This window comes from Pinus tabuliformis, chromosome 4_2, assembly GCF_031772625.1.
Source record: "Pinus tabuliformis cultivar Carrire ecotype Pingquan chromosome 4_2, CPIR1, whole genome shotgun sequence".
Lineage (NCBI taxonomy): Eukaryota > Viridiplantae > Streptophyta > Pinopsida > Pinales > Pinaceae > Pinus > Pinus tabuliformis.
The window spans coordinates 920,206,452-920,225,181 of NC_142304.1; the positions used below are offsets into that span (position 1 = coordinate 920,206,452).

Consider the following 18,730-nt stretch of genomic DNA (forward strand, 5'->3'; position numbering starts at 1 on the left):
TTTGTTGCTTTGTATCTAATTAAAAAAAACAATGGGGTCAAGTGGTTGCCTCTAGCTGAATGGTGGTATAACACTTCCTTCCATATTGTAGCAAAAATGACCCCATTTATGGCACTTTATGGATATCATACACCATCCATCACATCATCTTTAAGAGAAAATTATAAGGTTCAAGCAATGGAAGATCACATCAAGCATAAACAAAAATGTTCTCCAACCCTTAAAGGATAACCTTACTTTGGCACAAAATCAAATGAAACAACAAGCAGATCAACATTGCAACGAAAGAAGCATTGATGTAGGTGACTGCGTATTTTTACGGATACAACCATACAAATAAATGTCCCTCAAGCAAGATAAGAAGGATAATAAATTATCACCAAAGTACTATGGTCCTTACAAGGTGTTGCAAAAGATTGGTACTATGGCATACAAATTGGAGCTTCCTGCATCTTCCCGAGTGCACCCAGTTTTCCATGTTTCATGCTTAAAGAAGGTTATAGGTGACAAGCTCCTAGTTCAAACAATATTGTTGGAACTTGACGAGGAAGGAAAAATCATATTGGAACCTGAAGTAGTCATTGAAATAAGAACACAACAGTTATGAAATCTACCAATTTCAGAGTATCTCATCAAGTGGAAGAACTTAACCGCTAAATATTCTGGATGGGAGGATGATAATTTTATATAGAAGCGTCCAAAACTACTCAAGCATTGAGGACAACACTTTTGAATGAGAGGGGCATGTTAGGTCCCTAGACTGCTAGTGTAGTCCCTTATTGTTATTAGTGCAACCCCCTTATTGTATTAGTGTGCCCATGTAGTCCCCATATCGTTATTATTGTGTCCCATAGAAACCCATTATTGTTATTGTTGTGCCCTTACATTATTATTGTTATCTCGTCTCTAATGGTTATGTCATTTGTATCATTCAAGAATTATTCATTTGTGTAATGTAAAGGAGTTTTCCCCCTTGAAGAGGCTAATTTCAAAATCGTTGATCTATATTTTCTTCTAATTTGTGAGTTGGTTGCATAACATTTGACCTTTTTGAAACTAGACATTTTACTATTACAGGAATCTACAAGGTAAGTGTTAAACACACATGGGTAGCAAGAACAATATGAAAGATAAATCATGAGAGTGAAATTTTTATTAACAAGAGATATACATTTATAGTACATTATGTGACCGTTGTGTTTCACATCCCAAGGTCTCTTGGACTCCTTTTGCCCATTCGGCTTCCACACTAACCCATTGAGGATTAGGTGTCCAACATTCCCCCCCATAATCCGAAGGGTTATGTATGAGTCCAAGAAGAGAGCTGTAATACAAAATGTGAAAAAATGCATGGCAGCACTAGGCTGAATGTGCTCTCTGAAATGTTGGTATAAAGGGCGGTGGTTTAAGGATGACCACCAACACTGGAACGCTTAGTGTAGTTCCCGGAACTCTTCCAAAACTAGCAAGAAGCTAAAGTCTTCTGCTAGAGGAAGTGCTCCTATTGTTTTGAAGAGGGAAACCTTCAACCAATAAAGGGAGGTCTCACCCCGCATAAAAGTGAAAACTTCAACCTGAAAAGGGAAGTCTCAACCTGTGATGGTTTAGGGATAACCAACAACTCTAGAATGCGTAATGCAATTCCTGGAACTCTTCCAAAACTAGAAAGAAGCTGGAGTCTTCTGCTAGAGGAAGTGTTCTCAATTTTGTTCCTGGAATTCTTCCGAAACTGGTAAGAAGCTGAAGTCTTCTGCTAGAGGAAGTGTCCCAGATTGCCAACTGAAGGCATGTTCATGGGCATCTTTGTTTCTGGCTACAACTCTGAAACTGGTGTGGCAGATTGTGGCTCAGGCTCGCTTGATGTGGCTTTGAAGCTTGTAGATGACCATCATTTCCCCCCCTGTCAAATACAAGGTGAGATGATGGAGAAAATAAGAGATATACATTTATAGTACATTATGTGACCATTGGGTTTCACATCCCAAGGTCTCTTGGACTCCTTTTGTCCATTCGGCTTCCACACTAACCCATTGAGGATTAGGTGTCCAACATTCCCCCCCTTAATCCGAAGGGTTATGTATGAGTCCAAGAAGAGAGCTGTAATACAAAATGTGCAAAAATGCATGGCAGCACTAGGCTGAATGTGCTCTCTGAAATGTTGGTATAAAGGGTGGTGGTTTAAGGATGACCACCAACACCGGAACGCTTAGTGCAGTTCTCGGAACTCTTCCAAAACGACAAGAAGCTGAAGTCTTCTGCTAGAGGAAGTGCTCCTATTGTTTTGAAGAGGGAAACCTTCAACCAATAAAGGAAGGTCTCACCCCACATAAAAGGGAAAACTTCAACCTGAAAAGGGAAGTCTCAACCTGTGATGGTTTAAGGATAACCAACAACTCTGGAATGCTTAATGCAATTCCTGGAACTCTTCCAAAACTGGCAAGAAGCTGGAGTCTTCTGCTAGAGGAAGTGTTCTCAATTTTGTTCCTGGAATTCTTTTGAAATTGGCAAGAAGATGAAGTCTTTTGCTAGAGGAAGTGTCCCAGATTGCCAACTCAAGGCATGTTCACAGGCATCTTTGTTTCTAGCTACAACTCTGAAATTGGTGTGGTAGATTGTGGCTCAGGCTCGCTTGATGTGGCTTTGAAGCTTGTAGATGACCATCATTTCCCCCCCTATCAGATACAAGGTGAGATGATGGAGAAAACTCAATTGCAAGACTGTTCAATACTCTGGAAGAAGTTTTGACATGTGATTGGAATATCTTCTTGGCTGTTGATGCCCATTGCCAAGAAGCGATCCATCCAAGATGAATCTTTGTTCTTGCAGGACGTTTGTTTCTTAAGCATCTGTGTGAAGAATGGGTGGTTTTATGACAGTGCTTACATGGATGAAGATCAAAACAATGATCTTTCAAATGGCCAACTCGGTTACAGTGTTGGCATTTCACGATCTGTTGTTGTTGTTGTTTTTGTTGTTGCTATGGAAGAGGGGCAAAATCTGGAACAGCTGGAGGTGAACTGTCATGAGGAGCAGGTGAACTGTCATGAATGAATCCAGCACTCTGAAACTGAATGGGCTTGGCGTAGTCTGGAATATGAAAGGACAAGTCCTTCTCATATCCAAGACCGGTTCTATGCTTGTTGTGGACAAGCTGTTCCCAAGGTCTGATGATGGGCTTGGGAAGTGCAGACTGAGTTTCTGCATATGCCTGTACAACTATTGCTTTATTGGGCACTGGCTCTGAATGAACTTCAACAATATTGTCTTGCTGTTTATGGGACTCTGCTTCATTTTTCTGAACAGAAATAGGTTCAGAATGACTCCTCCATTTTAATTCTTCTTGTTGTACCTGAGATTCAAGCTGCAAAAAATCAATCTTTTCCTGTGCATTTTGTAGACATGTCTGAATTTCTGAGAGAGATCCTTTGCTGATTTGTAATGTGTCATCAACAGTAGATTGTATAAGAGGTTTCATGAACTCTAATACTTCACTGGTTCTGGCCATTTTTCTTCAATGTCAGATTTACACCTTAAAAATTGATCACAATTATTACTTAATGCAGAAAAGTAATATCCACTCATAGTACACAGCAATATCTTGTATAAATGTGCAGCAAATGAATCAGGGAATCAATGCATATATATGCAGACATAAACTATAATGGATTTTAAATACAATGCCACAATTGGGGCAGCATCAACTGAAAACTTGCTTGGATCCTTCAAGTACACCTTCAGAAATGATGGCTATCAGAACTTCAATAATTATAACACCATGTCATGGGCATTGGAATGAATCTCTAGCATGCTGAAACAACAGTGATAGACCTCCTTACATGTCCAAATACTTAGCAAACTGTATAGTGCTGGTCATATATACCATAGCACTTTACCATGACCTTTCAAGAGCCTTCCAACTATGCTCAGTTTCACGAAAAGCTCCAGGAGATTAGAGAATACTCGCCCCTGCTTTAGATGTATATGCAGCCAATTATTAAGGAGATTTGACTCTTTGACAGTGATAAAATTTGCCCACAAAGGACAACTCGAACACAAACTGATAGAACTTGATTTGAAGATGCTTTGAAACCAACTTTTCCTCTTTGGATAAGCTACAACCAACTCAACTTCTTGAGATAGGCTCCTCTTTGTCTATTTTTTTTTCAATGCACAACACCATAAAACGTTCAACATTATACCATATCAATTCACATAGAAATGGCTCAAATAACGTTGTAACCATACCTACACCAAAACGGACTCGCAGACAACATACCACTGTATTCCAACTCATATTCAAAGCATAAAATCATCATTTTAACCAGCACACCTTTTGGATAACGCACAACGGAAATACCATTACACGGTCATTGAAGCACAACATATATCCGCAACATATATCCAACAAGGTTTGGCACCATATGATATTTAGGCATGCACAGGTGTCTTTAATGCGAAAAACACACAAATAAATGCCACAAGAAAATAGTGTCTTAGGCTATTGTAGTACACACCAATCATGTTGTGCGAGATGATAGAGCACTGAAGGCTCAAGGTGAGTAACCCATTGGTGAGATTCGGCTACCTACGTGAACAAAATGGATAACGAAGAGGCGTCGACAGGTTGACACACAAGGAGTGATGGGATGTTGAAATGCCAATTATGGGATTACCAAAAGCTCATCAGAAAGGCCCTCTCAGTGATTTTTTTTTTTTTTTAAACTGAGGCACAATGGGGGAGCCATGAGGGCTGACGCAGTGGATTCCATCTTTCAATCATCTCAAACAGAGTCTCGAACAAAGCAAAAGCAGCAGTAGTCATCATCAATCCAAAGAAGAAGAAGATCCTAAAACAAAACACTTTGAGGATGTCAAGGCAAGTCTTCGAAATCCCATTCCTCGACGAAAGCAACCCCAGCCTCTTTCTCGAACCCTCCCCGGACAATCCACGAATTTTGGTGATCACGCGGTATTTTCAGACCACAAGCCGAGTGTTGCATCACAGGTTGAGATACATAAGAATCTGTCAGAGTTTCGAATGAAATCTGCAGCACCTAATACCTTCCAGAGATCGCCCCCAAAAAGCTATTCTTCAAATGATCAGGCCGTCGGGGTTTCATTTCAAGCTCTCTACGAGAGCAGCATGGGCAGGTAACACCAAATTTCATGCTACAGCCTCCAAAGGATCATTTGATTGAATAGGACTTCCCTTTTCAGCAATGAAACAAAATATGGAACAACGTTAATACCATCATTCAACAGCGTTAATACCATTCAAATGGAAACCATTTTACGCATCTGTCTCCCACGCATATACTGATTTGGAATGAACTCCTTTTGTCGGCACAACGTTAATATTCAACAGGCCATTCAACGTTCATTCAACAGCGTTAATAACACAACAATTCAAACGCATAGGCATATACCATTCAGGTTCAACGCATACCATTCAATATTGAACCATAACGCATTCAAACCTCGAACATAATGCATTCAACAGGAGCTGGACCTTCATCGATGGTGGCGAATCTCTACAGTGGCACCGTCAGGCCTCAGCGCAAGCATTCATCAAACAGTTCTGATACCAATGGGCAACGTTTATTTGAAAAACACATTCATTTGTACAAATACTCAAAGCAGCAAACGTATTTGAGGCAGCATGAAAAGCAGTTATGTCAGACGTAGGTGTCAGCGCATCCAGATGAACAGGATACCAAAGTTTAGCAGAATGCAGGCTATGGTTTAATGCTAGGCGCAGGTACCATGCAGGTGACGGTTTAGTGGAATATGCAGAATAGCAAACGTTCATGGACAGTCCTTCAAACAGTCAGAGAGAAGATTATTACGACTGAGAAGATTCAAAATGGCAGAGAGAGGCCAAAAATGGCGCTAGAGAAATGACACGTTAGCTGAGAAAATATTCATGAAATGATCTGCACATACACATAAGGGCCATAAAACAAATGACTCAAAATAATTATGCAGGGCAGGAATACGCCTGCTCTAATACCATGTTAAACACACATGGGTAGCAAGAACAATATGAAAGATAAATCATGAGAGTGCAATTTTTATTAACAAGAGATATACATTTATAATACATTATGTGACCGTTGGGTTTCACATCCCAAGGTCTCTTGGACTCCTTTTGTCCATTCGGCTTCCACACTAACCCATTGAGGATTAGGTGTCCAACAGCAAGATTAGATAACAAGATATAAATTTAGGCAAGATCAAATAACAAGGTATCAAGTTTATAATATGTTGAGAAATGTAATTAGTATCGGTCTTCATAATTGTATTTGAGTCATAATGTAATGTATTTTTCAAAAGAAAGAAAAAGGAAATTATTTGTAAATGAAAACGTATTCATTGCCATGCGTTTCATGCATTATTTATTTATTTTGTTTCTAGGTCAAAACACCCATTGTGTGCTTTTTGGGTTGAGTTACGAGCCTATGTCCTTGTCATTATGGTTTAGACACTTATTGGGTATTTTGCATCAAATAAATAAAAATATACTAATGTAATTTGGTCATCTACTCCACCACCATCAAGTTAGCCTGCTCACTCTACAAGTCAGCCTCAAAGAACAACTTCAAACCTAAGTTGCATTGAAATGGATATGGAAACAGGGTTTGAAATGGATACGGTGAACTTTCAAAAAATCCGGATACGATACAACAAGGAAACGACATCTATATATATATATATATATATATATATATATATCTATATGACAAAATAAAACTTTCATATTACCATTCATCTTTTAGAATCTAGATTCTATATTTAAAAATACATAATCATCATCATGAATTCCACACAAATAAATCATCATCACCAATTCAGCGTAAACATTGTCATCATCATTAGAGATTATTATAACATTCAACATATCATCAAGTTTCCATTTCCAATTTCAATGATCAACATCATCACCAAAATTAATAATTGTAAATACACACTACATAGTACAAATTACAAAATTGAACTATGGTCTACTATCATATGACATATTATGGTATTCAATGTCCATTGCTCAAAAGTAAAAACATCATCATAAATTACATTTACATATCATCAAATATGTTTTCATCCATGTAATTAAGATTCACATTATTGTTTGGATCCTCTCCATGAGTGGGAGTATTGCTACCATGTCCACTTGAAGATGCAATGATTGGTGCCTCCTCATCAAACAAAATCATATAAGACATGGCATTCAACATCATATCCAAGTCAGGAAACTCTAGAAACGGATCCAAAACCCTTAAAAATGCCCAAAAGATTTCAAATATAGGATCTTGCGTTTCCAAAAAAATGGAAACGCTTCAAAATTAAGATCCTATGTTTCCAAAAAACTAAAATGTTTCCATGCCGTATCATACCCATTTCCAAAACGTCAAACAATGTTTCTGGGGTTTGGGAGGGAAGTTTCTAGTAACTTAGCTTCAAACCACTATATACTGTAGAGGATTTGACCTAGTTTGGAGACAAGGAAGTGGTGATTCAATTTGAAATTTTCGAAGGTGAAAGAGAGAATTCGAAGAGCCTAAAAGAGAAGAAAGATAACAATGAAGAAGAGGAGACTCTTGTCGAATAAGAAATTAGTCGAAATTCTGCTACAGCCTCCAAAGGATCATTTGATTGAACAGGACTTCCCTTTTCAGCAATGAAACAAAATATGGAACAACGTTAATACCATCATTCAACAGCGTTAATACCATTCAAATGGAAACCATTTTACGCATCTGTCTCCCACACATATACTGATTTGGAATGAACTCCTTTTGTCAGCACAACGTTAATATTCAACAGGCCATTCAACATTCATTCAACAACGTTAATAACACAACAATTCAAACGCATAGGCATATACCATTCAGGTTCAACGCATATCATTCAATATCGAACCATAACGCATTCAAACCTCGAACATAATGCATTCAACAGGAGCTGGACCTTCATCGATGGTGGCGAATCTCTGCAGTGGCACCGTCAGGCCTCAGCGCAAGCGTTCATCAAACAGTTCTGATACCAATGGGCAGCGTTTATTTGAAAAACGCATTCATTTGTACAAATACTCAAAGCAGCAAACGTATTTCAGGCAGCATGAAAAGCAGTTATGTCAGACGCAGGTGTCAGCGCATCCAGATGAACAGGCTACCAAAGTTTAGCAGAATGCAGGCTACGGTTTAATGCTAGGCGCAGGTACCATGTCAGGCGATGGTTTAATGGAATATGCAGAATAGCAAACGTTCATGGACAGACCTTCAGGCAGTCAGAGAGCAGATTATTACGACTGAGAAGATTCAGAATGGCAGAGAGAGGCCAAAAATGGCGCTGGAGAAATGACACGTTAGCTTAGAAAATATTCATGAAATGATATGCACATACACATAAGGGCCATAAAACAAATGGCTCAAAATAATTATGTAGGGCAGGAATACGCCTGCTCTGATACCATGTTAAACACACATGGGTAGCAAGAACAATATGAAAGATAAATCATGAGAGTGCAATCTTTATTAACAAGAGATATACATTTATAGTACATTATGTGACCGTTGGGTTTCACATCCCAAGGTCTCTTGGACTCCTTTTGTCCATTCGGCTTCCACACTAACACATTGAGGATTAGGTGTCCAACAACAAGATTAGATAACAAGATATAAATTTAGGCAAGATCAAATAACAAGGTATCAAATTTATAATATGTTGAGAAATGTAATTAGTATCGGTCTTCATAATTGTATTTGAGTCATAATGCAATGTATTTGTCAAAAGAAAGAAAAAGGAAATTATTTGTAAATGAAAACGTATTCACTGTCATGCGTTTCATGCATTATTTATTTATTTTGTTTCTAGGTCAAAACACCCATTGTGTGCTTTTTGGGTTGAGTTACGAGCCTATTTCCTTGTCATTATGGTTTGGACACTTATTGGGCATTTTGCATCAAATAAATAAAAATATACTAATGTAATTTGGTCATCTACTCCACCACCATCAAGTCAGCATGTTCACTCTACAAGTCAGCCTCAAAGAACAACTTCAAACCTAAGTTGCATTGAAATGGATACGAAAACAGGGTTTGAAACGGATACAACGAACTTTCAAAAAATCCGGATACAATACAACAAGGAAACGACATCTATATATATATATATATATATATATATATATATATATATATATATATATATATATGACAAAATCTGGGGAAAAATATATATATGACAAAATAAAACTTTCATATTACCATTCATCTTTTAGAATCTAGATTCTCTATTTAAAAATACATAATCATCATCATGAATTCCACACAAATAAATCATCATCACCAATTCAGCGTAAACATTGTCATCATCATTAGAGATTATTATAACATTCAACATATCATCAAGTTTCCGTTTCCAATTTCAATGATCAACATCATCACCAAAATTAATAATTGTAAATACACACTACATAGTACAAATTAAAAAAGTGAACTATGGTCTACTATCATATGACATATTATGGTATTCAATGTCCATTGCTCAAAAGTAAAAGCATCATCATAAATTACATTGACATATCATCAAATATGTTTTCATCCATGTAATTAAGATTCACATTATCATTTGAATCCTCTCCATGAGTGGGAGTATTGCTACCATGTCCACTCGAAGATGCAATGATTGGTGCCTCCTCATCAAACAAAATCATATAAGACATGGCATTCAACATCATATCCAAGTCAGGAAACTCTAGAAACGGATCCAAAACCCTTAAAAATGCCCGAAACATTTGAAAATAGGATCTTGCGTTTCCAAAAAAATGGAAACGCTTCAGAATTAAGATTCTACGTTTCCAAAAAACTAAAATGTTTCCCTGCCGTATCGTACCCATTTCCGAAACGTCAAACAATGTTTCTGGGGTTTGGGAGGGAAGTTTCTGGTAACTTAGCTTCAAACCACTATATATTGTAGAGGATTTGACCTAGTTTGGAGACAGGGAAGTGGTGATTCAATTTGAAATTTTCGAAGGTGAAAAAGAGAATTCGAAGAGCCTAAAAGAGAAGAAAGATAACAATGAAGAAGAGGACACTCTTGTCAAATAAGAAATTAGTCGAAATTCTGTCATTCTGCCACAAGTGTGAAGTAGATTGAGGCATGTTGCAGGGCTAAAGGTGTAGGCTGAAAATCTCAAGATTGTAGAGAGGGCCGAGACCCTAGTTCGCCCTTTTTGGAGAACTGATCTAAGTTGACTTTTGAAGATTTGACTAAAGTTTGGTTTGTCATCATGAGAGGCTGACTTGGTGAATGGTGGAAGGTCTTGGTCTTGGTTGTCTCATTGGCTTTGGTTCTTGAAAAAGAGAAGTTTTTTGAGTTTTCTCTTCAAAGAGGAGTTTTGCCATGACTAAGAGCTTACATCTTGTGTCATTGATCTTCATGTTTTGTTTTAACAATTAAGATGATAAAAAAACGTAAAGAAATTTTAAAAAACCATAAAAAACTAAGAAAATCACAAATAATTATCAAATTAAAAAATCTTTCTTCCCTTATGATTTTACCGGCAAAAAAATGCATAGATAATGACATGGATAACGTGTGATGGAAGACATGTGAACGCCTATGGGCCAATGTAATTTGAATAGTTTATAAATTATGAGCATGTGTGCCATTATCGAAAAACAAAAATCATTTTAAAAATGCATTAAATCCAAAATAACGATTGGTTCGAATGCACATTTGTCCTTTGTTAACTCTATAATTGAAAGTCAGGGGACGCAGCAAAACCCAGCTACAGCTGTCCAAATTACAAACAAAATTCAAAACAGAGAGTTTTGCTACAGCTTCCCAAATTACAAACAAATATCAAAACAGAGAGTGGGATGTCGGACTCTGTTTGTTCATCTATATTTATCGAGATTTCAGGGTGGTTGCATAGATTTAAAAAATAATTTTTACCTTTTTAGATTGTGGCTGTGCCTGTCCCTTCGAAATTTGATGAGTTGCCCTTCAAATCCAGAAGGATTTAGGCTGCTGAGGTTCAGGCGGTGCTGAGCGGGTGAAAAAAATATTGAAAAAAAATATAATAGCCAAGACAAAAGATACAACTTTCGACTTCCACACAATCCTGTCTCTCTGCTTAACTGCATCCACTTGTAATCTTAAAGCTTCTTGAGTTTGGAGAAATATCTCATCTCTTTGCTTCATTAATTCATAATTTCTATTGAGTTCCTTATTTAATTTCACCTTCAAATCCTTTAGTGACATCTCTGAATCAGCTTGAGCTATTTCGGCAGCCTCCCTTGCCCGCCTTTCAGATTTAAGCTGTAAATTAACCTCCTTAAGGCTTGTCTCTATTTTTTCCCTCTGATGATCTTTGCAAGCCATTTGTCTTGTAAATTTATGGCTTTGATTGAGTGCCTTATTTAATTTCACCTTCAAATCCTTTAGTGACATCTCTGGATCAGCTTGTGCTATTTTGGCTGAATACGCCATTTCCATTTCACCTGCAGTTATCTGTTTCCTTTCAGATTCAGGTTTCATAAAGTTTTCTGGACTGCAAAACGAAAGTTTCAGAGTATAAGGAAACGATGCAACATTACAAGCTTTTAAAGGAAAATATCAAACACAGGGAGCAATGGAGCATGTTGTAAGGATACTTTTACCCTAGGACAAGCATATAGGTTCGACATTCTCCCAGTGGGAAAGTGCGATCAGCGTTTCTCCCAGATCCTTTTCTATTAGTGTAGCCAGGATATTCAGATACTGTAAAGGGAACTGATTCTTTCAAAAGCAATCCACATTCTTCTGCCTGTTTTACCAACTCCCATTTTTTATACGGGTCACTTTCTTTGTGAGTAACATGAATTTCTCCATCTACGCTAAGAATAGTCCTCGCATTCATGAAAAACATCTTCAACAGGTAACGGTGCTTTCTGCCAAGTATAGCAGAACAGATTTCAGCTACTATAGTGTATAACATTTCTGATTTCGATTGTGTGAGATGCTCCAATTCACACAGTTTTTAAAAAGTACCTTTGATTAGAAAAACAGAAAAGAAATAGTTATTTCGGTATGATAAATTTTGACATGACAGGAAAATATAAGGGCCAATAAACTTACTTGATAACTGTCTTAGCAGATTCCCGTCCATAGAAACCTGCGTGGGGAAAATTATAGACAATTCTATGGAACCTCATTTTTCTTATGATATGGTGCTTCTCCATTGTTGTTGCATCAACACCAAAAAGTACATTGGCTCCCAGCTTCTCCAAATTTGAGAGCGTTTCATGGGCTGATTTATACAACTGTAGTACCTTATCTATATCAAGGGCATAAATATAAAGACAGAATCAGAATACAAGGAAAGCAATAGCAAATACACAGGACAAGAACAACCAAAGCCAAACATAAATTTGTGGGAGAAACTGTTTGAGACCTTTACTGTCAAGAGAGGTGGTAACCATGTTTTCTGCAGATCCAAATGCATTGGCCAAAGCTAACGAAAATGAAAAGTCCCCTTCCCCAACTAATAAAATCTGATGGAAGTTTGAATAGTGTTTGATACTCCTCTCCAAACGGAGACCTCGCAATAAATGGCTGGACGCTCTGATATCTGGATTATGCACTGCTGACTCCATATTTGAATACAAGATTAGAGAATCCACAAAAAATAATAGAAATTAAGTCCCTGCCATCACAACTAAATTATAGGATGACGTCAGGAATAGATAATTATAAGCCATTAAAGCATTAGAGCTCTCAACTTGGTATCATTCCTACTTTTGAAAACTCAATTCAGGTTCCATCAAAACACAATATACAGTCCTGACGAATAAGTACTTAACCCTGGATCCTCTGTATTATAATATTACTCCAGTACTTCACATGTGCTAAATTTATATGTTTTTAATTGGCAAAATGCAGTCATACAACCAAAGTCTAAATTATATGTTCTTAAATAGTAAAATGCAGTCATATGACCAAATTCCTTAGCATTTGTCGTTCAATTTGCTATACTTCTTGCCATCCATCGAAATTTTGAAATGCACTATGTTCAAACATGGAACAGAGCAATAAAACCTTAGAGAAACCCAGTTTCAAACTTAATATGCAACCCTTTCTGAAACTTTAACAATGAGTAAACATATTACAATATCCAAACCATTATAGAGCTTTAACAATGAATAAGCATACTTTATTTGTTCAACACTATGTCAAACAAAGGATATGAGGAATGATGCCCCCTGCTTCAGCTCAGCTGTTCCACTGTAAGTCAGAAATGTAAAGGTGGTCATTAGTATCAGAAAAGAAATGTAAAGGTGGTCATTAGTATTTGTTTAATTCCAAAGGAATAATTTCTTAATTAAAATGTTAGGAAAATTTTTAATTTTAGAGTTTTGTCGGTAGTTTCGAACGTGATTTATCAATAAATAAATAAGCAAAAAAACAAAATAAAACAAGATAACTTAACTTTATTTTATTAAAATAAATACATATATATAAATAAAAACAATTGCTCCACTTCCACTGCAGAATAAATAAATAGTCAATACTATCATAATTGATTTGCTCCTCTGGCATTGATCTAACTTTCAATACATACCTTTTTTATTCAAAGCCATCTCAAACAAAGGAAATGATCATTACTATCCTTTACACTTCTCTATCGTTAGGTTTTAACACCACTGCTTTTCATTTTCTGGTCTTTACTAATTAACAGACAAAGTTATTCTGTTCAAAACTATGGCAAACAAAAGATTCAAACAATGATGTTTTCCTCTGTTCTGACCCTTCTCTTCCATTATCATTAATGTTCATCTGGATATGTTCTAGATCCGGATAAATCCAAAAATCCAGCAGAATCCATTAGACTCTGGATTGGTGCTCTTTACCAGATGCAAGTTGTTTCAAAGTTGGATAATTATTCTATCTTCCTTCTAGCTGAAAAAAGAATGGCCGGTATTGTGTATGATTGGTGGATGGGTGGGACAGAAGAAGAAAGGAGAAATGTTGCAGCTTCACGTTTAGCCACATTAGAAGTTTTATTGCTGACACAATTTGTTCCTGAACCTGAAGATCAGAAAAAGCAACTTATCACAGATTTAACAAGAATGGAATTAAAAGATTTAAAGGATTTGGATCATTTTGGTAATGACTATATGTCAAAGGTTTATAAAGCAAATCTTACCAATGGTTCTAATCAAAAGATTTCCTTCTTGTCTAAGTTGCCAGGAAATTTAGGTGATATGATAATGAAAGATCTCGAAATCCAAGGTAAAAAGATAGAACAGACTTATTGGATAGATCTTTTATTCAGATGTCAGGAAAAGGTCAAATATTTATGTTGGCAAAAACAAATCCATGATGTTTCTCCAAATCTGAATGTATGTCGTTCTGTACTTCCATGGACCCCTTTTAAGAAGAGAAGATCTAAAAAGTATGGAAAATACAGACCAAAGCGTGTTGCAAATCCAAGGTGACCATTCAGAAAATTCAAATATCTGAAAAAGAGAAGGCAGCCCAAGAGAGACAACGCTTGCTTTATCTGTAAGCAAGAAGGTCATTTTGCTCGTAAGTGTCCAAAGAGTTCTTCCAATAAGTTAAAAGCTTGTATAGAAATTGAAGATTTTGTAGATAATTGGTCAGTCATTGATTCTCAAGATGAAGTGTCCGATGTATATATTTTGACAGATGCTTCTTTGTCTGATAATGAATCTATTCCTGATGTCAGTAAAAAAATGGATCTTTTCTATTATGCATGGGAAAGTGAACCTAGTGATCAAGAGCTTCATTATAGTGATGAATATGATTCAGAAGATTATACAGAAGAATACTCAGATGACTCCTCTGTCGACACTGTGACCACAACTAACTCTAAGAATTCAATTCCCGTTTTAGATTCCTTGCCTTCACAACCTCTACTGAATTCTTTTTGTCCATATCCAAAAACAGTCGTGTCATCCTCCTCATCACTGCCTGTAAATACTACTGCTCTTGCTGAAGAAAATGCTTTTCTTAAAAAGATTGTCAAGTCTAACAATCTCCTGTATATCCCAGTCGAAGTCCAAGTAAGAGGAGAATGGATATCTGTTGATGCTTTCATAGATACGGGTGGATCTAACAATCTTGCTCGTCCATCTTTGTTTAAAGGTTTATGGAAACCTTTACATCATATTTTGGTATCTGAAACTATTGGTGGTTCAGTCAATCTCACCCATTATGTTGATAATGTTTCTTTAAAAATTGGGGGGAGTATTGTCAAAATGTCTGCAATACAACATTATGATGCCTCTGCAAGTCTGTTCTTAGGAATGCCATTTATCAATTCAGTATTGCCTGTGACTATCAGCGAAGATAAAATTATCTGTAACATTAAGAAAAAGGCAATAGCAGTCCCAAGGCTAGTTATGGCAAATTCTGAAGCAAGAAAAGAACAGAGCCAAAAGAAAATAGGTATCAGAAAATCAAAGAATGAATCTCATGACTGGAAAGAAGTTTTGCAGATATCTGAGAAGAACCAACCTACACAAAAAGCTAATAGAAATCCTGATTGGTCCCCAGAAAAATTAAGTTTGTATGAAGAATTATTAAAATGTTGTTCTGAAAATCCTAAAGCATTCTGGAGTATTGAAAGTCCGCAACAAGAGATTATTACTCTACATGACAATGGGGTAACTGGAAAGCTAATACCCTGTACTCCAGCTGAAGAAAAAGAAATCAGAAAGTAGATTGATGAATTGCTAGATCTTCAACTCATTGAACGTAGTGGATCTCACTACTCTTGTTCTGCATTCCTAGTTCGAAATCATTCCGAAATCGTCAGAGGAAAAGATAGGATGGTTATTAATTATAAACCATTGAATGCGATCACTAAAAGTTTTAATTATCCTCTGCCTCGTCAAGAAACAATAATGCAGAAGATCCAGAACAGTAAGATCTTTAGTAAGTTTGATATGAAATCTGGTTATTATCAGATTCAGATCAAGGAAGAAGATCGCCATAAAACTGCTTTCACTTGTCCTGCCGGTTTCTTTCAATGGAGAGTTGTTCCATTTGGATTGAAGAATGCTCCTGCGTTCTTTCAAAGAAGGATGGATCATATCTTTGGCAAATATGATTTTATTGTTGTATATATTGATGATATTCTTGTACATAGCCCGGATCTTGAAACACATCAAAAACATCTACAAGTGTTTCTGGAAGAAGCAAGAACTCATGGTCTTGTTCTTTCAGAAAAGAAGATGTGTCTTTTTCAAGATAGCATAGATTTTCTTGGAATTCATATTAGTTGTGGAAAAATTCAGATGCAGCCACATGTGTTAACTAAACTCTCTGAATTTCCTGATCAATTGAAAGATGTGAAGATGATTCAACGCTTTTTAGGAATTTTGAATTATGTACATAAGTATATTCCTAGGTTTTCTGAAAAAACTACTCCTATTCGTCAACATCTTCATTCTGGTTGGTCATCTGAAGCTACCAAAGCAGTTCAGCTACTTAAAGCAGAATGTCAGCATCTCCCAGAACTCAAACCCCCAGGAAATGGTTTTCTTATTTTACAGACTGATGCCTCTGATAATTTTTGGGCAGCAGTACTTTTTGAAAGAAAGGGAGAAGGAGAAAAGATTGAAGAAGTCCTATGTGCTTATGCTTCTGGTGAATTCTTGAAACACCAGAAAAACTATTTTCCTGCAGAAAAAGAAACCCTCGCCATTTTTAATGGTATTCAAAAATTTGAAATCTATTTAGCTCCCGCCAAGTTTTTAATCAGAACTGATTCTATGAATTTCAAGTATTTTTTGACAGCAAAAATCTCAAAACAGCTTGCGCGTGGAAGACTTTTAGCATGGCAAATGTGGTTTCAGATGTATGAGTTTGAAGTTGAATGGGTTCCTGGTAATTCTAATGTTTTAGCTGATTCTCTTACTAGAGAAATGAACAAGGTTCATGTTCACAGAAATGATATTTTTCATCTTCCTGGTAAGACCCCTGCCGATGACAGTTACGAAACATTTGTTCAAAGATTTCGCCTTCTTGATTTTATTCTAGGCGATGTGGTTCAAGAAATTAAAAAGATTGTTGGTTTAAGGTTAAGAAGAAACCAATGGATCCAAAGATGCCAAGCATGGCAACATAAAAATGTTGGTGTTTTTCTAAATATGGATGAAGAGTTGGTAAAGGTTTATCCTCTACCAAACATGAAGGTAAAACTATATTTCAAAGCCCTAGATGATTCTTGGACCAGGCATTACACAGATGAGATGATCAGAGTTTTGAAAATCTTGAATTATTATCAAATCATTGGTGGAGTTGATTTTTCTGTTGCTGTTTATGTTACTGCAAAAATGCTAGATCTGGAAGAGATAAATATGCATGAACAAGTTGAACGATTCTTAAAATCTTTAAGGATCCCTGATTTATTTGAAGAATTAGAAGCTGCTTTTCTGCAACGAAATGATGAGAATTTTGCAGGTACTGATTCCTTCCCACAATACGAATTGTTTGCATCCTTTGCTGATTGGGAATTTAAAGAAGGACGATGTCAGAAGAAGATTCAGGTTCGAGCCTCTCAATGTGTTGAGAGAACACTTCAATATTTGAGAACCTTTTCATCACCATGGGATTATCAAAGCATGGAATTTAGAAATCCCATAATTCCTAATCCTTTTTCACAAGTCTATGGATCTGACAGTATGGGTGAAAATACTCTTGCTACTAATTTTGAAGAAATTAAGAAAGTGTCAAGTTGGCTTAAAGAGTTTCATACTTTGAAACTATCAGAAAAAGTCTCATTAATCAAAACATTAGAACCATTGCAAGGCAGACATGGAGTAATGAGGCTGATAATCAATCAAAAGGCACTAATCACAATTAGTGTTTCTTCAGGTAATTGGTCTGATGATGTAGTATGCCTAATCAATCTGTTGTTATCTAATAGAGTATGTTCATCCATGATGTTTGAAGTAAATTGGCAAGAACGAGGGAATATCAGTCATCATTGTAAACTATGGGTACAAGCAGCCATCGAGCAATCAGTCAGCATGTTCCAGATCTTCAAATGGGAATTATTGGATGGAGTGGAGTTGTCAGTTCAGTCCTTGCCCGACTTTCGGAAAAGTAAAAAAGATTCTTTTCTTAATATTGAGATTGATCCATTTGCTTATGTTAATAGATGGAATAAAGATGATTATCTCTTTCCTCAAAAGAATCTAAGAGTCACGACAGATACGGTAAAGTTTGACACAGGACAATCATCACGGGCACCACTCAAAGAGGAATCTTCAATAGTCATAACCAGCTCAAAAGGTAAAGAGAAAGTATCCGAGGAAAAAGAAACCGTGTTCGTAGACATGTACCAAGATGCTCAAGAACAAAATGACCCCACTTGGGAAAAAGATTATTTATCATGGCTTACATCATCTTGGGAAAGACAAAGGACCCCGCCAGATTCCGAGTTTGCTTCAGATTATGATAGTGACAGAAGTCCGACAGGACCTTGGTAGTGTCTTTTCTTTTTATGAGTGTGTTTTCTTTATTTGTACTCGAGAATATTGGGTAGACACCGTCATGACTAAGTAATGTCAGACAAGGACCCTCAATTATTCTCATATGTCTTATAAATAAGTGTGTTGTAGATAGTTTAGGCATCGAGTGTTTGGAGTGTGAGTGTGTGTTGTAATCTGAATCTCAAAGAACAGAGACTAGCAAGCTCTAATCTTGAGGCTTAACT

General features: G+C 36.6%; 1 protein-coding gene across 6 annotated transcripts in view; it reads right to left on the bottom strand.

Annotated features, from left to right (window-relative positions):
• Positions 1-10,774: 10,774 nt before the first annotated feature.
• LOC149172676 (25S rRNA (uridine-N(3))-methyltransferase-like) overlaps positions 10,775-18,730 on the bottom strand; it is a 43,554-nt gene continuing 35,598 nt past the window's right edge. Inside the window, exons 2-6 of one of the 6 annotated variants that reach the window (XM_089427771.1) lie at positions 13,195-13,266; positions 12,437-12,625; positions 12,121-12,319; positions 11,664-11,933; positions 10,775-11,554 (exon numbers count right to left, since the gene is read on the bottom strand). In XM_089427771.1, coding sequence (XP_089283897.1) covers positions 11,008-11,554; positions 11,664-11,933; positions 12,121-12,319; positions 12,437-12,625; position 13,195 — 1,206 coding nt within the window. In that variant the 5' untranslated portion in view covers positions 13,196-13,266 and the 3' untranslated portion in view covers positions 10,775-11,007. Of the gene's footprint in view, positions 11,555-11,663; positions 11,934-12,120; positions 12,320-12,436; positions 12,701-13,194; positions 13,267-18,730 lie in introns of all 6 variants that reach the window. The other 5 variants (XM_089427772.1, XM_089427769.1, XM_089427768.1 and 2 more) reach the window with 5 other exon arrangements.